This window comes from Taeniopygia guttata, chromosome Z (genome assembly GCF_048771995.1).
Source record: "Taeniopygia guttata chromosome Z, bTaeGut7.mat, whole genome shotgun sequence".
NCBI lineage: Eukaryota > Metazoa > Chordata > Aves > Passeriformes > Estrildidae > Taeniopygia > Taeniopygia guttata.
Window position 1 is genome coordinate 13,233,078 of NC_133063.1, and position 18,265 is coordinate 13,251,342.

Consider the following 18,265-nt stretch of genomic DNA (forward strand, 5'->3'; position numbering starts at 1 on the left):
TTTGTTTGTTTGGTTTTTTTTTCTTATTTGGCTTCAATTGTGACTTAAAACTTGTTCAAATCATGTGAACTTGTATTGCAACCTAACATCTTTTGTTTAGGTTATCCTTTAAAAAAAATTTTAGCGATGTTTTGTATATGCTTTAAAAACAGTAAGACTGCAGAGAAGTATTACTTTTCAGTCATACAACCATAGCTTATCAGAAGAGCTTCTGGCTAAAGTTCTCCAATCACATAGTTTAAAATTTGTGGAGGTTATAATAGTCCAATTTACTTTTGGAGTATATAATATTTTTCAATAAAATATTTATTTTCAGCTCCAGTTTTTATTCTTTTTTCAGGCTGTCCTAGCAGTGGAAACATTTCTGAATGTAATACCTCATTTGGTGGTTTTCAAGGGTGCATGCAGCATATTTCCATTGGTAACAAAGCAGTGGATGTGATCTCTATTCAGCAAAACGGTTTTGGCAATTTCAGTGATCTTCTCATAGATTTATGTGGCATTACAGACAGGTGAGAAAATTATGTTTACTTATTAATTTATTTATGTCTATCTTTTGTTTCTAATAGTGATTGATGACAAATAACAGAACACTTACAAAATTACATGCTGTTTCTTTTGTAAGAATTCAGAAATCCTGAATAAATGCAGAATATGTAGCATATAGCAAATAGACTTTTACTGCAAATAAAATTAGCTTTGACTAAAATTATTTTATATTTCTGACAAATTTAAATATCTTGCTTTCTTTTCAAGTAAGCTGCAGACACAAATCCCCTACTGCAACCTGTAGTCCCATCCACCCTTTAAAATACTCTGTTTTTTACCGTTACTGCTGTTTCCTATATTCTCCAGAAACACAGTAGATAATATCCATCACAGTGAGTGAGCAATTGCCTTTTAGACAATGGTCAGAACTAATCTCATAACTTGCAATCATTATCTATCTAAAAGAATGGCTAGTTAAAGTGTACCTCCTCAAAAGGAAAGTCCCTCCCCAAAGAGGAAAGGCTATATACATTCCCAGAAATAGAAATGCTTGAAGGAAAGACATTGCTGGACTTCAGTGTAGTGAAAGCAGAGGGGATTGCAGAACACAAGATGCTGAAAAGAGAGGGAGGAAACACACAGCCAATAGAAGGAGAAGTTTTATTCTGTAGACTCCAGAGAATGCAGTCACAGACAGTTATGCTGTCTTTAATCCCAAAGTGTTTTAACTGGACCCAGGTGAAAGGCTGTACTGAAAGGACACAGCAGGCAGAGGGGAATCATGTGGTTTCGAATAATTGTCCCTTCACTTTCTATATTCTAGTCCTCATAAAGTGTCTTTTGATTTCAAAAAGTCTGTCTATTGAATTACAAGATTTTTCAAAAGTTATGTCTTTTTGGGAAAACACTGTAGGCAGAGATCTGCTTTAAGACAATAGCCAGTTTCAGGATTGGTCACACAACCTTACTTCTGTAACCTGCAATCCATTCCTAGAGATAACAGTGTACTGCTATCCAGTTCTTATTTTGGAAATGGTCACTATTCCTTGTAGATGGAAGATGGAAATAGTACTAGCTATTTATCTAATTCTTCATAAAAGTTTAAGCAGAGAAAAGTCCAAGACAAGGATAAAAGTTCTGCCTACAATGTGATCCTTTCAATTGTGTTTGTAGTGTGTATACTCACTAATATTTCTACACCTATCATAAATTAAAAACATATGCAGTTCGTATATATATATATATATATATATATATATATGTAATAATTGTGCTAATTTATTTCTTACTGAGCTAATCCTGCCTTTGCAATAGGCACTAAGTGTGATAGACATGTGCCAAAACACATTTTACTTTACCATATGGCTTACTAGGGACTTATACTTGGGATGCCACATGCATAGATGTTTCTTTTCACCTTTCTTTCATACAGTAGTAAGCCTTTGACTTATTTTCTCAGTTTTCAGTCATGATGCTCCTTCCTCTCCTCTTTGAAAGACCTCATGACATTTCCATTCACTTTCTGAAGCACTACATCACTACTGCTTTTTGTACTCTGGAACTGAACTTGCTTCTGTTACGCTGCTTGTTTTCTTCTTGTATGAAGACAAAATCAGGAAGAGAATCAAGTCAAAAGAATCTAATGTGAGAATCTGCATATTCTTTAGTCAAACACATTAAAGGATATCTAAGGAAGATTATGAGTGAAAATTATCACACAGTTGACTCACAATATAAATTAAACCATTTTCTGTCTGATTTACCATGAATTTTCCATTATTCACAGTAACTTTGGACCTCCTAAATGCTCATCTCAGAGTTGCAGTTTAGAAGCTAATTCCTCCTTCATGAACACAGACATATCTTACCAAATTTTTTAAAGAAAGATAGTACATTTTTTTATGTAGGGCTTCCAGCTATTTTCCATTTTGAATGGCCATAAGATGTAAGTTTGTACATATAGGTTTTAAAAAGATGGTAAGTGTATAAATATTCCGTAAATTATGTTTAAAGCCACTATGTAAATCTCAGTATATATAAATCCAGCATTATTTGGAGTATACAAGTGTCAGAACACTTAACTCTTACTACCTTCTCACACTTTATTTACTTGAGCTTATATTACTTTCATACTTTGTCAAAATTATGTGTGTTTTCTCAAGATCAGTGATACAAAAGGAAAATAACATCTTTATGAGAGATTTTTAGTTGGCTGGTTTTGTTTTCTCTGATATTTTCTAGTGTTAATTTATGTTTCTTCAACTATCTTGACCACTGTGCCTTTCTTGCATTGGCTCTCAGTCTAAACAAAGATTTCGTTTTCAGTTCCCATAATGCTAAGCATATGTTTTCCTAAGAAGTTTAACCCACTAATTTTTATATTTCATTACCTTCCTGTCTGGTCTTGTGCTGTCTTGCTTCTGGGACTATTTCTTTCCTGTTTCCTCGCACAGTCTCATTTAATTTAATATCTGCAGCTCATAGTTTGGAACAAACTTCATGTCTCTCTTTATCAAGTTAATTCTATATCTCACCATAAATCCCAGGTGATAAAGCACATATATTGGGCAAAATGAAAACTGCTTGCTTGTTTTAAATAATATTTAATAGGTAGCTTGTATGATCCTGTGCACCATATTGTTTGAGAAAAAATGCTTTCCTCCTACTGTGATTTATGAATGTCTTCGAATGCTCTAAGCTAATTAACATTTTTTGTTCCTGATAGTAAATATCTCCCTACATGTGAGCAAAAACAAATCCTTTCTTTGTCTTGGAGTCTTTATTAGAGTCTTTACATCTTCAGCTCCAAATCATGAAGCATGGCCCAAATTCCGGAGTTATTGACAGCTTTTGTAAAAGTGTGATTGAAACCTAAATGTAGTCTTTTTATATTACCTTTACACATTTAAAGTGCATGAAAGAACTTTACTCTTTGTGTAGCAAACTGGATTTATATGCAATAGTAAATAAACTGAAAACAATTCTATTTAATACATTCTTTACCTCATCTAAACACATTTAACATATGAAGAGTGTTCTTTATGAGATTTACAGTCTTCATGGAGAGATGTTTAGTTAATAATTAATTTTTCTGAATATAAATTATTGAGTTTTTTATTCATTTTATACAAACAAATGCCATACAATTTTCCTATTTTCAGTTTTCTCACTTTGATAAACTTTCTAATTCCTTATCCTAGGCTTAAATTGTTATGACTGTTTGCAATCATCAGTCATTCCATGATCCCTCATTTAGACATTTCATTACATTATATCTTTATATTGTTCTATTACTCATATATCACTTATGCATTCAAACAATTCCCTTCATATATTTCTCCTTTATATCGTTCCTCTCAGCTCTTTTATCAATATATATTGATTTAATAACTCATAATTAGCTATAAACCATTCACAAAATCTCTTTAAAGGACACAGTGTCATTCAAATACCTTACAATGTTAGCATATTTAGTCTCTGAGGAGAGAGTACCAGATGCGTCTGTCCTAGTTGTACTGAGCCTCACACAGAAACATAAAATTTCCTACCAAGAGCTTTTGCCTTTTTGTCCTGGCAGGAGCATACAAAAAAAGGATTGAATGGGTTTATATCTTTAAAAGGAAAAAGAGAAAAATAAAACTTATGATCACTGCGCAGTTCTGAAATAATTTTTCACTTTTTTGTTTTAATAAGCTGAAGAATTAAGAAATAATAGGCATTAAAAATGCAGCAGTTTTTTGTTTTTTTAAAATTATATATTAGCCATAATTTAGAACCTGGATAAAGAAATAGTATACAAAAAAATGTGTCTAGTTGAAAATTGACATACAAAGTTCTTTTCCCTTTTTTTATCACAACTGTATTCATATTATGGATTGTCCTCTCAATATTAATTTAGAGCTTCTGCCTTGGTCTAAAATATATAATTTTCAGAAGCCATACACTTAAAAGCATATTATCAAGAAATATGTGGTAAATGTTTAATCAGCTGTTGCTTTTCTGGTTTTAGCAGACATGGTGATGAATCAAAAAATTAATGAAGTATTAGAAATACTGTTTCAAATATGAGAAATATTTTTTTTAGAAAATGAGCTTGTTCAAAGAAAGATGTGTTCTAAATCTTGCTTTGGGGTAGGGTCACAACATATAATATAATTTACATTTACTTTGATGTAGCTAGTGGCTACTTTCTATTATACATTCTGAAGCAGAGGAAAGAACTTAATGTTAAAAGATTTAAATTTAATGGTAAAAGATTTAAATTATACTCTTGTTTTCACTTTCATTAAGGTTGGTTCAAGCATCATCAATTTCTTTGAAGGTTTTCATCTTGTGAACAATATTAGGAAGATTAATTAGTAGGGACAGGGAGTCAATACAAGTAAAGACCATGTAAAACACAATTTTTGGATAATGTCTTTAACAAAAACGCATAAGACACAAATTGTGACTGAAATAAAAACAGACCAGCTATCAGTGAATGCACTGAATGGCAGTTTGGATAGAGATTTGTATTTATGATAACTGATGATTAGTTATACTATAGAAAATAAAATAGAGCATTTACCTAAGAAACATTAGTATGCATATTTATGTAATTCTGTCAAACAAAGTATTTATAACCAAAATAATTGTAAGCCTGGTGCCTAAATTTTATTTTCAGGCTCCAAAACAGAATTCATTGAGACATATATCATCTTTTGAGTGGTCTTAGAATTATATTTTTTGAGTGAGAGAATAGATACAAGATTAGCTGTTTCACTGCCAAAAAATGTCACAGATTTCCTTGAAAATAGGTGACATCTATCAGTTTACTTACTTTACCTGTACTTCACTTGCTACTTCTTTTTTTAAATCTCTTCTGTGAAAACCACTTATCCTTGTTTATAAACATGAAAGAAAGATAAAGTTATTTGAGTGGCATAAGCAGCAAATGTGCAAAGACCCTGAATTATTCATAGGGCAGATGTGTGAAATACTGGACTTCCTGCAATCCTAGTTTAATATTCTCCTGACGTTTCTGGGATGAATTAAAAGGTATTTTAAGATCCTATGAGTGTTCATGGGCATGTTGCTTTTGTTAGTTTTTTTTTTTTTTCCCTGTGGTTAATGTCAACAATAAAGTCATTTTACACTTTCTGACCTGTATCATACACATAAACTCAGTGCAGTTAGAATGTTAACTAATTTCTAAGGTGAAAAGCTAATTAATATTTTGTTACAAGCTAGTTAATAATTGGTTGAAGTGTGCCAATCTATTTTAATATATTTTCACTGCATTTATAAAAAAGAAAAAACAATTAATTTTTTTTCATGTCACAATTATTTTATACTTTAGTACAGTGCTGCAGTCTTAAACAATAAGAAGGTACAGGTAAATTATTTTTTTCAGTCAACCATTGTATACTTAGACAAAAGTAATCAAAACTCCTCAGGATTTTAATCGTATTAGCAGAATGGAGGCTGTCTTTACAAGTAGTTATGTTGGAACCAACATACTGAACTCTGTCTAAGATAGAAATTAAACAGGATTTTGGCATAAGAAATAGATGTCAGGTACTGTAGTCAGATTTATTTGTTAGGTGATTTTTATTACTATTTTTTCAAGAACAGAAAGAAATCTGCTGCAATTGTGCTTTTTTTTTTGATACAAGTTGTTGAAGCAATCCCAGTAATTGTAAAACTTGCCGATGAATTATCAACACATGTATCTTTCTTTAGTTTATAAGTCTGTATTGAATTGCGATCAATTGAACACTAATACCAATTCTGCATCTTACACCAGATTTCTGTTCTCACAGCCTTGTTATATAATTAAGATATTTTTATAAGCAAAAGAAATACCAGGGAAGAAATTATCCTAATTTTCTTTTGCTTATTATATTGGCATTCTTACCAATGACATTGATGATTTCCTTCACCTTATACTTCTTTTCAAAGATTTTGCTTTTCTTGCTAAGTACAATAGTAAGTAAGGAGAAAAAAGAGTGCAAATGCATATTGTTTCTTGTTTTAGGTGTTTGCCTAATTACTGTGAACATGGTGGTGAGTGCTCACAGTCCTGGAACAGTTTCCACTGTAACTGTGCCAATACTGGTTACAAGGGAGCTACTTGCCACTATCGTAAGTCTAAAATGTTTTCTTTTACTTCTGATTGAATTTCTTCACCACAGAACAAAACAAAACAAAAAGAAAAAGAAAACCAAAGTAAAAAATATTTGAACTTATAATTCATAAAATATTTTCATTCATATAAATACTCATAATTTGGTTTGATGAAAGGCCTTGGGAACTCAAAATATATAAGAAAAAAAGTTAATTGAAAGTTTAAGTGTTTTTCTTTTACATTTTTTGTATTTTATATCCTGTCTCATCCATATAACTCTACTTTCTGAATCAATACATCATTTACAAATACGGTAAATTCATCTGTATTCAAGATAACAACTAATTATTATTTCTGAGCAGTTGGACGATATACATGTCCAAAGGTAATCCTGTGCTAAACCTCAAATACATGTTTATGTAGTTTGCTCATCAGGAAGCAGATTAGAAGAAAATAAACACATTTTGAAAGCCTAATTTAATATAACAGGTAATTTCACAGGAAAGGCTTTACTTTACAGAACTGCTTTCAGCATATTCTGGGAAGAAGATGAAATAAGTACTTTGGCTTTGTTACATCTCTATAATAAGTAAAACTCCATAGACATTTACTGTTTTGTTTTTTGGGGTTTTTTTTAATATTTCATCGGATAAATAATTCTATACTTATATATTGTCTATATAAAATCAATACAATCCTTTCTGGCAGTTTTTACAAAAATAATGTATGTCTACACAAAAGGGATTTTTTGAGAAATCACTGATTTTAGAAGACTGCCTATTTAAATCTTGCTTGTACAAAGTCAACAGTCATAAATAACAGCAATAAGAAAAACTACGTAAAATAGAAAATATGCCAATAGTTGAGATGTTTTTGATGCTGTACCCTATAAAAGTCTAATGAGCCCAGAGTGAAGATGAAGGTGATTTAATTCATTGCCATTTGAAAAGTCACAAACTGAATCATGTGGTGATGTCTATGAGGACAGAGGGAGACTAGGGTTTCCTGATGATTAAGACCTAATAAAAAATGTAATAATATAAGTTACTGGGTTTTTTTTCAATTGTCAAAAATAATAATGAATAATTGAACTTTTGTCATTTCTAAATTCAGCTAATAGTATTTACTCTAAGGGACCATAAAATTGTATTTGAAAATTGCAAAAATTGTTTATTATGGATATTTCATAGAGTAAGTAAAAGGAATAGTTTGTCTCTTTTTATAGTTGTTGCAGTATAATGTCACTAACAATCAGGTAAAAAAAATAGAGAGATAACACTATTTTAAAAAATAGCTTATTTAAAAAAAGAAACCAAAAAAGTAATAGTAGTCATAATTAATTTTCATTATTAATCTAACAGCTCATTCTTTTTGGCAGAATTTTTTAAATTTTAATAAATGATAAAGTGCAATTTAATTTTGAAATGAAAAATAAAAACATGACTGCTCAAAAGAAATATAATAGTTAAAGGAGAATTTCAATTAATGTGTCCAGCTGTGACATTATCATCATATCTTCTGAGATCCAGTTATAGAGGTGTACTCATACATCTTTTTTTTACTCAGATATTTGATATATGAGAGGTATCACATGTCTTTTTTTTAAGACCTAGACTGATATAAAGTATACATGACAGAGAACCAAGGAGCTGTCATTTTGTCTTTGCTAATTTATTTCTTTTACTGAAATCTCTGACAAGTCACTTGCTTTTCCATTTAAAATGTGAAGAAACTAAGAAGTGTGAAAGCCAAAAAATGCTTACCTTCTCTTTATGTTGCTACAAGAGCAGCAACAAAAATCTGACTTGGTTGAGATAGTTAATGGGGGTTTCCTAAAAATCAGATTACCAGTGTCTAAGTAATTCCCTTGGCATTCTAGCATTTTTCAGCAATTTTTCAAGCATTTACTTGCCCATATTTTGTGTCTTTCTCTCAGTGGTTTTGAGCTGGAATCACAGAACAAAATGCTTAAAAATGCACCTTGTGATCTCCACAATAAATAAAACCAAATATGCATAACAATTTCTGATAAAGGCATAGTTTTGAGTGCATGAATTTTTCTTTTGCCAATGTCAAGGGTCATGCACATTTCTTTTTTTAAATTCCCTGAATAAAATGTAAAATCATGCCATTACATTTGTGATGGAGTATGTTCTTTTACAGCCATCTATGAGCAATCATGTGAAGCCTATAAGCACAGAGGGAACACTTCAGGCTTTTACAATATTGATTCAGATGGAAGTGGCCCCTTGGGACCATTTCTCGTATACTGCAATATGACAGGTGAGGTGATAAACTTCCTTAACTTACAGCTGTGACTGTGTGCATGCTCATTATATTGAAACACGAGTTATCAAGTAAGACGTCTCTGCAGTTTGTGAATTTAATGTAAACATGAACAACCAAATGAAGGTGACTCCTTAGCTCAGGATATTGGGCAAATAATTAGGCATAAAAATTAGAATTATAACAGGATTCAGGCTGTGAAGCTAACACAGCATTCCTGTTATGCTTTGTGTAAATGGGGCATGTGTTCCATAGGGAGACAACGTCATACTAGTTCATTTTTGGGGAGCCGTTTTGTTTTCACTGAAGTTGCAATCTCTTGAGGGTACTTAAGAAAAGGAGAAATGTTTTATGAGAAATTTTCTGACTTTCCCCAATAGCCTCCTGAAAAATTTTGATTTAGATCTGGCCTTTGTTGGGAGGAATATTGATATTAAACTTCATCTTTCAAGCTGCAATGTGATCTTTTGTAGAATACAAATGCAACCAGTGGGACTCTTGCAGCCTCACCTTTGGACACCCTGTTGCCCTTCTGCAACCTGTTCTTTAAATCTGATCATGTGTATAACTAGAAGCTTTAGATGTCAGAATCTCTTTTTGGACTGCTTTGTAACAAAGCTGTTGATGTTATCTCTGTATGGTATGTGGTATATTGGTATATGTCCTTTCAACTATGCTTAAATTTAAATGGCTATTTGGAATTTATTGTTACTCGATTTATGGCTGTCTCCTTTACTGTTTACTTAACTCCTTTTATTTGAAATGCTTTCCAGCCAAAATGACTGGAACATTTTACTGTTTTGTTTGACAAAAATGTCTTTTTACAGGGTTATAACTGTTTAAAAGAATACATGAATAAGCTAGATTTGAACTGTCTAGGGCTAGATACGCCCTAAGTGTAGAGAACTTGACTTAGAAACCTTATAGTAAGATTTTGATGTTGACTTGAGCAATTTACCTAGTCTCACCATGTCAGCTCCTGACTTTGACTTCTACACTGAACTGAGCTTGCTCACAATAATCATGCCTCAGACTGGCACAGGCTTTTAAAAATAAATATTCTAGTGTCCTGTGAGACTAAAAGAGACCAAAGAATCATGGCAGAAAGATGACAATTTTTCTAAGTGGGTATAACTCTCCAAGGTACAGTGTAGTGTCTGATTTATCCTTGTGTGTCCATGAACAGCTGTTCCTGTTTTCCTCAGTCACTCCTTATTCACCACATTAAGCAAACATCATTGATCAGTTCTTCATCTCAAGATGCATTCTGACAGGATGAATCTTCTATATTTGTTTTGTTCCCAGTTTCCTCATGACTGGTATTCCCTTTTTTCACCAGAGGCAGGGAAGGCAGATGCCCACATTTCTTTCTGCACTGCCTTGCCTTTGACATTCAGGGGGCTCTGTTTTCAGGCAGCTGGGAGGGAGGTGCCATTTCCTGATTTTATTCTTGGAGATCAGTTTCAGAATCAAAAGCCTACAGTTCACACTGTCAAATAAAATTCTACAAACTTTGCAGTTATCTCTTTTTCCTTTTTGTGTAATTTTGGGAGTGTGACAATGAGTTGAATAGCCAAACTGCTTGTCTTCATCTCTAGGTTCAATGTAATGTTTAAATGCGTTTGTGTCTATATCTAGCAAAAAACCCCGCAACCACAGAAAACAGCACCCAAAACAAACAAAGGAACCAAAATTTTAATTTGTATTTCTAGCTATCTGGTTTTTGACAGTCTAATTACATCCTTAATAAAATTTTATAATTAGAAAAAAATATTTAATTTTGATTTTCTGACAGTTACTTATGTTTAAGTCACCATTATTCTCTCTTTTTTATGGATATTTTTATATGATCTGCCATGTGTGGTCTATAGGCAGCTGATGAAATAAAATGCAGGTCTAGATAGAATAATACTATTAGAATATTTGAAATATTATATCAATACTAAAATTTAGAAAAAAAATATTTATCATGTTTTTTCCAAATTACGCTGGCCATAAATATGCAAAAATACAATGACCATGAATCTGAACTCGACTATCTCAGATGGGCTTGAACTGGAAGTCTTCTCACCCCTACCTTGAAGGGGGTTTTGGTCAGAAAAGTGAGAGTTACAGGTTTTGAAAGTGCGAGTTAAAACCGAATAAGCTAATTTTTTTCCTATTCACAGATGAATGATCTTGGCAAAAATATAAAACAGAAGAATTATACGAGCCCTCACCATGCCTACTACTTCATTTTATGTGGCAGTAATAATTCACCTTTATGTAATCGTAGTTTTATAGTAAACACAGTATGTACAGGATACTTCTGTTTCTTTGTATAATAGAAAAGGCCTGTAGGCCATTTTCTCATACAGAATAAATTAATTCAAGCTATAAGAATGTATGTAATATAGGTAGATTCTAGGATATAATTAATGTTATTTTATGCATTATTTAAGTCTGTGGAAAGTAACAGTAGTGTTTTTCTCCTTCTAATCTTTCATTGCAATTTACCAAGTAAACAATATTTTATTTCTGAGAGAAATATTTGGGTGTCATCACACATTCTTTCCTTATTGAATAGTCCTAACTATTTGAATATCTGAATATCATGGCCCAATGATCTACCTATGAATAGAAACAATTAATAATTGTTTTAATTTCTGGTCAATGATTTATGTCTGTTTCATGGGCTCCAAAGGGCTTTCTGTGATCAAAGAATTTATCTTGAAGTTTGGCTGATTTCATCATACATGCTCTTTCCCTAACTAACTTGTACAACGCTCTGATTCTTTATTACTTTTCATGTGTGTTTTGAAAGATGCAACATGGACAATTATACAGCATAACAGCACCAACCTAACCAGAGTTAAAAGTGCTAATCGAGAGAACCCACACACTGTGTTTTTCAAGTACTCTGCCAGCCTAGACCAGCTTCAGGCTACAATAAACCTTGCAGATCACTGTGAACAGGAGCTGGCTTACTACTGCAAAAAGTCAAGGCTTTTAGATAAGTCAGGTAAGTAAAGCAGACAAATCTTACTATCTTGCATCATGCCTTGTATTTTATTTGCAGCTAAATTTATTTATTTTTAACAAGGCTGTGGCATTTTGCTACTATGGAGTTTAAACTACTTCAAATATTGAGTTCTCAGATTCTATAAGTTGCCAAGAGATATTTGAACCAGGAAAATGCAAATGTCGATTTATAATGATTTTCTTTCAGAGAATGAAATTCACAAGTTAATTTCTCTCATAAGACTTTTAAATTAACAGTGATTGTTATCAAGATCCAATCTTTTTTGATATTCCAAGATTTTTTTTAATTTTAAAGAAGGAATTAAATTATTACTGAGGAAATATTTTCTTAAAGAGCACAAATTAGTGTGTAGATACAGCAGAAGTTAATGTGTGCACTTAATGTGCGTATTGTGAGTACTTGACAAAATACATCAATAACATTGAATTTCCACTATTCAGTATAAACATTCTTATAAAGCTCAGTATTTAAAATGTAGATTATTGACAAAATTATAATTGCCTTAAGAAATAAAGAAAGGTCTGATCTACTTAAAGAAAAGTGAAGTTACGTAGTCTATTTAAATTTTAACACTTATTGACACAGAGAGGGTGTTAAAAGACTTTACTCTGAGCATCTAAGCACCCCAAATAATGTGGAAGTAAAATTCTCATTGTTTGCTTTTTTAAAAAAAAATAAGTGAAATTTTTTGGCTTGTGCACCAGAAAGTCTTAAGATGCTAAAAATTTATTCCTTGGCATTCTTTCCTACTAAGCAGAAAGAATGCCTCTGTGTAAAGCCCTCTCTAGTTCTGTGTCTAAGCTCTTTCTTTATACATTCTTTCTCCCTAATTATGGCATGGGCATCTCTGGGCTTCTTAGGCTGGTGTTTGCTCTTGAAAGAACATCTGTTTGAAAATACCTCCACAGCAAAAAAAGTAAACCTGCTGCTTAAGGTGTCCCAATGAACCTTCTTTTTACTGTAGGCTCCAGATTAAAGCTATGTTTAGATGTTCAAAAGCCTGGTTTGCCTCAAGCAGAAAGCTTAAAGACCTTTTTTTTTTTTTTGTCCTGGGAGATTGCATGTAAATGTACTTAAATAATTCACTATCTGTATTGTTATGCTGTTTATATTACATATAGCTACATATTTATAATATGCACATAAATGTGCTAAAATAAATATTTTAAAAGTGTGTAATCATTTGTGATTTAAAATTTAGTTTTGAATGGTAAGAATGAATAGGTGTGAAAGAGACTCATGTGAGACTTCTACAAATTTTCTAAAATCATTATTTTTTTAAACTCAGTTTAATCACTCTCATTTCTGCTGTTCATAATCTTCACTAGGTATACCTGAGAAATAGAAAATTTGATGATGGTTACATAATATATTTTTTGGAACATACAGTCCATTTTTTGGAACATACAGTAATTCTTAACTTATTGTATTTTAGGAATGCATTGTATTCAATCAGCCTGGATAGCATTTGCAAATGTTCTCATTAAGGAAGTCATTGGTTAATACATTTATGTGATCATTATGAAGAAATCTCTAACCATTTTAATTAATGGCTTTGTTTTGCCTAGGAGTACTTTCTGCCAAGGCAGAGAAAAAAATCTGGGCTAATCAGTATGAACTTGCAGCATTTCACTAAATACTCTCTCCTCACCTTACTGTATGAACAAATAACCGAGACCAGCTCTAAAATATACCCCAATGTCCCTAGAGAAACATTGGGAATGCTAATTCATTACTACAATATAAGCCTAAGGCACGCTGTTAAAGCAGCAGAAATATTCTTCTTTTTACAGTCTTAGTTGCTAGAACATTTTTAAAGTGTTGTCTGATAAATTATTTATACATAGTCTCTGGGTTTTCTTCCTCCTGTGATAGTTTGCAAACACAAACACTGATATTGGACATTGATGCCATTATGCAAGCTTGACTTTTCGAAAAACTGCTCACACTGTTTTTTGGCCTGCTGGGCTGACAGTTGTGTGGTAATGAATGCAGTCAATATGTTCGCGATCTGAAAGATTGTCAGTGTAAAGAGGTCTTATCTAACAGTGAGGTTTAATAAGCAGTGGCACTTGTAAGCAAAGTTGAGAGTAGAATAAATTCCAGCTTTTTCATGGAGGCCGGGTGCTGAAGATGGAACTCCAGCCAAAGCAAAAAAAAAAATGCATCTGTAAGAAATTCTATAGTTTAACAGTACTTGGCTGCTTCTCATGCCTTCACTTTCATGCATCCATCACCCTTCTTCCATCTCATTTGAGATGGTTTATCTTTATGCTTCATATCATTTAGCTATCATGTGTTCTGTAGATATTTCTTCCGTTGCTATGCTTGCTTGGCAATATCTTTTAGCTTATTCTGCAGCACTGTAACATTAAAAAACTAAGTTTTAATATTTTGCTACAAACAATGCTGACTGGATGCACCACAGAGAGATGTAATAGTCTTGGGCAATCTCACTACTGCTGATCAGATATATCAGTTTTATTATGAAATCACCATTAACATGGTTTCTGTTGTCACTGAGTACATAAGTTCTGAATTTGCTGTCCATGACCTAACAACTGTCTTTGGGCATTTTTGATTAACACTGCTACCCAGCTGCTTAAAGCTCATCACAGATATGGATAGTAGTACTCTTGGTAGTGGGATGAGGGCATTTCTGTGACTTCCCTCATTCCATTTCTGGTGGTTCCAACATCTGAAATTGATCTTTACTAGGGAATATAAACTATCCTGATTTTTAGGATGATTATATCTCCGTTTTCATGGATCATTTTAGAATGAATTATATAAATTGACTGCTTAAGATAAATTATTCTAATATCATGGCTGGCTGAATTAGGTACCGTGAGTTCTCTTTTCTACTAATGCAAGCAAAAATCTGCGACAGTCACTTAATACATGATAACGAAGTATTAAAATGAATAATTACTTATCGAGTAAAGGTGGAAATTTATTTTTCCTGGTCATTTAAAGGTTTTAGATTTCAGCAGGGTTTTTTGTCTTCTTTATCTTTTTGAAAATTATTTGTATGGGAAAGCTGAGAGAAGTAGGAGACAAGACTGGGCATTGATTTTTCTCTAACCTTTTTAGATGGGATGCCACTGAGCTGGTGGATTGGAAGAACCAATGAAACTCATACTTACTGGGGAGGTTCCTTGCCTGCTGTACAAAAATGTGCTTGTGGACTGCAGGGAAGCTGCATTGATTCCCAGCATTACTGCAACTGTGATGCAGACAGAGATGAATGGTGACTTTTTACTGTTCATTATTTGCAATACTTTTTTTGTTAAAAGTAAATAAAGAAAATATACATGCCGTAGTGCATTTACAATACCAAGGCAGTTGGAAATCTAAGTTGCCATAGTGTCGTCTGATCCCTTGTTATAGAACATAATTTTTCACAAAGTTATTACTATATACATGAAGTATTATTGCAAATTCTTTCACTCTTAATTTTGGGGAAGATTTAATTTTACAGATACTTTCTAGTCTTTAGTATATTGCATGTTATAAATTGAGATAATAGTTCTTTAGCACAACTTCAGTTGGTTTTAGACTACTGAACATAATTAAAGTTAAAATAAAATGGTCTGTGAAAAAAGTTAATTTTTAGCATAATTCATAACTACACTTTAATGTTTAGACTTTTTAGATCCTTTTTTTTTTTCCATCTACAACATAGATAAAGAAACTTAGTACTCTTGCTTTCAATGAAGCAAAGCACTCATATGGAGTCCTATTCAAAGAGAATAAATGGATTTCTAGAGTGTACATATTCCAATTGTGCCTAAAATTCTCTGGTGCAATTTACAATAAATTTCACATAAATAATATAAAGAATGAGTTATTGTTGTAGTGTCAGATCTGAACCTGACTTTTCATTTAGTAGGATCAGATACATCGTTCTCAACAATAGCTCCAATGCAGCACAGGATTTGATAAAGCAGAAAGACTTTTCAAATGAAATCTTTTCTGTTAAAGAAACTTTTATGGTCTTAAAATTATGAAGTCAATTTAACTTAAATAAATCAAGTTCAGTAAGTACATTAATATATGCATTTAAAAAAATCAAGCAATACATTTTTTTTTTCTTCTGAAGGGCCACTCTTCCTTTAAAGGAGCTACTAGTGAGTTGGGTTGGAAAATGCTTGTTTCCTTAACATGAGCAGGGAATTCAACAGACAGAGAAATGAAAGTGCAAGAAAGAGTTGATGGAAGAATAATTCTTCACAAGCTTCAAAGATTTCTGGAGAAAATAATTTACTATTGCAGTAAAATTCACAGGTTGATATCTGCAACATTTATTCCAATAAAGAGACTAGAGAAACAAATATAACACTAAGAATTTCCCTGTTATTATGCTGTATGAAAATAAAAACAATATTAACTTCTAACACAAAAATAAGGTGTTAAAAAATGAAGGCATTTTGAGAAAAAAATTAATACCATTGCTCAGACACGTAAAATATTCTTGCTCAGTTTTGTCATTAATTCAATCCATGCTCATATATATAGGTTAATTTTTAATGGTAATATATTTGTAAATACAGTAGATGAGAGGATTATGTGCATATCTTCACATGCACATCCACTTCCAGTAAGTTGCTAAGATGTTTATGAGTGTATTAAAATGCAAATATAATGACTCTGAGTTTATATTTCTGTTTGCATTCACTTTTGACATTTATAAGTTGAGATTCTTCCCAGTGACTCCCATGTTACAGCGATTATGTGTACACTAATTTTGGTACTTGTGGATAGCATTGTATTTGGTTTCCTAGAGACTAAAGTTTCGGATCAGTTGACTAGATACTGTTAACTGGGTGGACAAAGTAGGTAGAAGCTATACTTGAGATGCATTTTGAGCACAGAGAACAAATTACACACCATGATTTTGAAACACTGGTTTTGACAGTCTACTTTTATAGTGAAATCTGTCTTATTTTATGCACTGGACATAGATTTAGCTCTCCACTCCTTATTTGAATAACCAAAAACTTTAAGTCTTTGGAACCCTAGAACAGAAAGATTTTTTTTTTTTAATCTGGTCCTAAAAATGTAAAATTTGAAGATCCCCTCCACAGAAGATAATTTCTATTCAGTTTCCTTTTGTTTACAGCATCATTTTACTGAAGCAAACACTTCTGGTTTTTTGAGGGATTTTCTTTCAATTCTAAATTAAAAACCTGCAATATTGCACCTCATGAAAAATAAATATTAAAAAAACCACATGTCTTGCATTCCTCAGTTAAGCAAAACAGTTTGCTAAAAAAATGTCCATTTGTTTGCACTGTGCTCCAAAATAGATGAACAGAAATTGTTTTTTTCAGAAGAAAGATGATGATGATGATAGGAAAGGGAGAGGGGAGGGGAAAAAAAGTCACTAATTTTATCAAACGTGAGGAGTTTATGCTTTTTATTCTGAACTATTTGCTTTGCCCTTAAAGAGAAGACTAAACCATGAATGGACTGAATGGACAGATTGAATATTCCAGAACAGTCCTGAGTAACTGAGCATTTCCATGGACTTAGAGAGAAGAATTTTAGGGCCAAAACTGGTTATGAAATTTAAAAATGAGTTCTGGCACTAAGTCAACAAAGATTTTAAACAAGGAACTGGGTCTAATATTACAAGTACTACATGTGTGCTCAGAGTGCAAATATTGCTTACTTTCTTTTCTGTTAGTTTCACAGTTGTAGTATATACTGTTTTTCCTGTAGTCAGCATGACTTTATACTTTTCTACTTGGATTTTTTTAAAACTTGTCAAGGTGGGGAAAACTTTGACTTACTTGAAAATTATGTTAAGCCATTAAATATCCCATATTGATGACAGAGTCAATTAAAGATACAGTATGTCTTCAGCAACATAAAATTCATTTGCAAATTTGACTTGAGCAAATTCATTGACTTAGGCAGCCAGTTAAGTGGTCATTTATTTTCTCACAGTTGTTTTATGGTTGTAACCATAAAACAAACACAAAACTACCCACTTCCAGTGAAATTCTTTTAGTCGTGTCAAATGAGCCCAATATCAACTCCAAAGCATATGTATCTATTTACAGTTTTTTGTATCATATATATATATATACATACACACATATTTAGGCAGCCTTTTTCTTTTTTTTTAAGTTTCTTTCATTTTCCTTGGGAATGTGTCAATGATAATGAAATATTTATTGGAAAGACTTGGAAGATCTGTGGCTTTCATTTTACCTTTTCAGGACAAATGATACTGGCTTCCTCTCCTACAAGGACCATCTACCAGTAACTGAAATTGTGATCACAGATACTGACAGACCAAACTCGGAAGCTGCTTACAAACTGGGGCCTTTGCTTTGCCGTGGTGATAGTAAGTA

At 32.3% G+C, this 18,265-nt stretch overlaps 1 protein-coding gene across 1 annotated transcript in view; it reads left to right on the forward strand.

Moving 5' to 3' along the window:
- Positions 1–18,265, forward strand: part of CNTNAP4 (contactin associated protein family member 4) — a 207,867-nt gene that overhangs the window by 148,122 nt on the left and 41,480 nt on the right. The window contains exons 10-15 of the mRNA XM_002190986.7: positions 341–512; positions 6,506–6,612; positions 8,759–8,878; positions 11,685–11,882; positions 14,997–15,153; positions 18,131–18,258. Of these exons, the coding sequence (XP_002191022.6) occupies positions 341–512; positions 6,506–6,612; positions 8,759–8,878; positions 11,685–11,882; positions 14,997–15,153; positions 18,131–18,258 (882 nt within the window). The remainder of the gene's footprint in view (positions 1–340; positions 513–6,505; positions 6,613–8,758; positions 8,879–11,684; positions 11,883–14,996; positions 15,154–18,130; positions 18,259–18,265) is intronic.